Source organism: Oryzias melastigma, linkage group LG17, assembly GCF_002922805.2.
Source record: "Oryzias melastigma strain HK-1 linkage group LG17, ASM292280v2, whole genome shotgun sequence".
Lineage (NCBI taxonomy): Eukaryota > Metazoa > Chordata > Actinopteri > Beloniformes > Adrianichthyidae > Oryzias > Oryzias melastigma.
Genome location: NC_050528.1, coordinates 28,190,448 through 28,193,557, shown reverse-complemented (window position 1 = coordinate 28,193,557; position 3,110 = coordinate 28,190,448). Strand labels below are relative to the sequence as shown.

Genomic DNA, 3,110 nt, shown 5'->3' with positions numbered 1-3,110 from the left:
GCCGGTCCTGTAGGGTTCTCCGTCCAGAGATGGGGGTTTTTATTTAAAAAAAACAAAGTTTCCAGAGAGGAATGTGTGAGACGTTTGCAGGGACCATGTTGTAAAATCTGCAGTGCCAAGACGATGGAGGAGGAGAGGTGGAAGAGAACCTTTTACTTTCAATGATTCAGGTCAGGATCGGATAAAGTGTAGTCCTTAAGACAAGTGAAGCATGTCAGGAAATGACCACTGTGCCATAAATGAGAACCCAGACTATTCCAAGAGAACCACTCACTGAGACCATTCAGTGTTGAAGAATTTAGGATTGGTCTATGATTTATTTTATCTAGTACTCTGGCATAAAAGAAGAAAATCATTTGTTTTTTTTTTAAATCAAAGCCTTCCATTAATATATGACTGAATGAGGTTTCTTTAAACGGCAGATTTCCTTCACAGCGGATGGTGCATTCATCACAGCAGTGTCAGAACCGGATGTGCAGACATGGAAATGGGAATCGTTACATGTTTAGTTTCATGTTGTGTGATGTTTCGTCTCCAGAGCGTGTGCAGGCACTACAAAGAGACTTGTTGTGTATGTGAATGTTGAATGAAGCTGGAAAACACTTCATGTCCTCTGAGATCCTCGTCAGCTGTTCAAAGAAGCTTGGCATGACCCACTTTCAATTATGTGTATTTATGTAAAAATGTTATTTTTAGCTCCTATGTTTTTTCTTTTTCTTTATGTTAATCACTTTAAGTGTGTGAATAATGCAAGCGTAACTTCCCCTCTTCAGTCACGGCCAAACTGTGGCCGTCTCATCAGGACTCCTGATCCAGAGCTGGGAATCCTGTGACTGAAACATGCCGGATTGGGCTCAGGAGCTTCTCCTCGCTTATTTTCACATCGCTCAGAGCTTTCCTAGCAGATCGTTGCAGACAAACTAATGCTGTGAAGAATAAAGTATCATTCTTAAAAACTTCTTTGATCCTCAAAGTGTTTTCCTCATTTTCCACTTTTCCATGACATCTTATGTGAAAACTGCTTCCTGGTTTTGTCCATAAACTTGTGTATTTCTTTAAAAGAGACTCTAATGGTGAGACTAATGAGGAGCCACCCAACTTTTTTTTGTTTCCTACTGTCAATGGTCCTTTAGACATCTAGCTTGTCAAGTTAACAAATTCCCAGCAAAACAAAGGGTGTGAGATAATTAGATTTCAAAATAAAAGCACCTCTAAGGAATCTCTGAAAACTTTAATTTTAACCTATATTTTACATTGCTTACAACGACATTTTTCCCATTTCCTTCAATAAAGATGATTGATTTTACACAAAGTTACCTATTTGGATTCTAAATCATCCAGGTGGATTCCAATTAACATAGAACATAAGGTCAAAGTCAAGGCCCGGGGGCCGAATCCGGCCCGCCAGATCCTTTTATTTTACAGTTATAAATGTTAGTTTAGGCTTATTTCTAACTTGTATAATTTTGGAAAAATATCTTTTTATAGAGAGTAAAATATTGAAATGTATTTAAGTTGATTTATTCTGGAAAAAATATTCCTGCCAGTTTATGTACAATAATATTTAAATGTTTTGTTTTTAAAGTTTTAAAAATGTAGTTTTAGTGTTCAATAAATGTTTATCCTGTTCGACCTAAGGTGTTTTTTGAGTTTTGGCCCCTTGTGCGATTGAGTTTGACACCCCTGACATAGAAGGTAAGAATGCAGTCAGTTGGACTTTATTTAAAAAGTTTCATCTCTGACTGGTTTCTTACTTCCCACTTTAAAACATAAACTTATGTTAAATTATCTTCGAAAGCAGACCAAAGCAGTCATTTCTCTCAGCTCAGTTGCCATTCTACAATTCTGTTACTACATTGATTAGTGTCTGTAAATATCTTTTAAAAAACTGTCTCACCATCCTGACAGTGACTCCAACAGGAGTCCTAATAAAACTAGGAAGAATGTTTTTCAAAATAAAAAGAATAATACCAAGTGATGTGTTCTGTTTTGTTTGAAGTTAGTTAAAAACATGATTACATTTTCAGTATTGATTGTGTGTGTGGATTAAAAAGCTCTAAAGCTGACATGACAGAACAGATTACCCCCGAGCAACAGCTGACTCAATGAAAATCCTTTATTTTGAAAAGCTCCATCGGAAGTTTCTCACTTGTTGCTTTTTTTTTCTCATCAAACGGGCTTCTCCAGAGGATGACCAGTCTGTCTCAGGGCTGGGCTATTTTTTTTAATCTAAGAGAAAGAGATTTTGGCATCATGGAGGAGCGAAAACACTGATTTACCGCATTTGAACGATGATTTAACGACTTCCAGGACCCGCCATGGCCATCCGGGAGCTGAAAGTTTGTCTTTTAGGGGTAAGTGAGGATGTTTTTGATGAGAGAAAATTCCTCCAGCTGGCTGCGAAAACATTACGACCTCAAGGAGCCCGTTTGTCACTTCAAGTCAACTTTAAATCAAATGTTATTTGTCTATGCTGGTCACGTTTGAAAACAAAATTCCTTCTTATTTTTCTGTTAAAAACGGATTTATCGGCTTGTTTTTCGGGGAAGATTTATGTGAAACTTCACACCCAGACTTCAAACAAACTGACTCATCCTGCTCCGAGCTTTACTGTTTATTTTACTACATTATTAAAGATGGTTTCATCGCTGACCGCAGCCGTTACATTTTTCTGCTGCGTTAGCAGACCCCCCCCAAAAAAATCCAGTCTGTTCTTCTTCGTTGGTTTCATCCAGTGAATCCACGAATCTTTTATTAAAAACGCGCCGTCATTCTGTTTGATCAACTCTAAAGCGACGGACTTTGAACTTTTTCGAGATTCTTGGCCCTTTCAGGGTTCCGTCACGCAGATGAGGACGAAGCGGACCGAACTGTCGCGATGTCCCGGTCCGCGCACGCGCGCGCTGAAAACATCCTTCAGAACACACGTCAGTCCTGATCCTGACTGACTGATGCGTGAGGAATGCGTGAGTGATGCGTGACCAGTGCGTCCCCCTCTGGTTTCAGGACACGGGGGTCGGGAAGTCCAGCATCGTGTGCCGGTTCGTCCAGGACCACTTCGACCACAACATCAGCCCGACCATCGGGTAAGAGCGGGACGAGTATGGAGC

At 39.8% G+C, this 3,110-nt stretch overlaps 2 protein-coding genes across 4 annotated transcripts in view; both read left to right on the top strand.

Annotated features, from left to right (window-relative positions):
- Window positions 1–960, top strand: part of ralbp1 (ralA binding protein 1) — a 9,399-nt gene extending 8,439 nt beyond the window's left edge. For 2 of the 3 annotated variants that reach the window (XM_024280742.1, XM_024280760.2), the window contains exon 11: window positions 59–960. The gene's annotated coding sequence lies outside the window, so the exon portion shown is untranslated. Of the gene's footprint in view, window positions 1–29 lie in introns of all 3 variants that reach the window. The other variant, XM_024280752.1, reaches the window with a different exon arrangement.
- A 1,183-nt stretch (window positions 961–2,143) lies between these two features.
- Window positions 2,144–3,110, top strand: part of rab31 (RAB31, member RAS oncogene family) — a 13,296-nt gene continuing 12,329 nt past the window's right edge. The window contains exons 1-2 of the mRNA XM_024280950.2: window positions 2,144–2,354; window positions 3,007–3,086. Of these exons, the coding sequence (XP_024136718.1) occupies window positions 2,319–2,354; window positions 3,007–3,086 (116 nt within the window). The 5' untranslated portion in view covers window positions 2,144–2,318. The remainder of the gene's footprint in view (window positions 2,355–3,006; window positions 3,087–3,110) is intronic.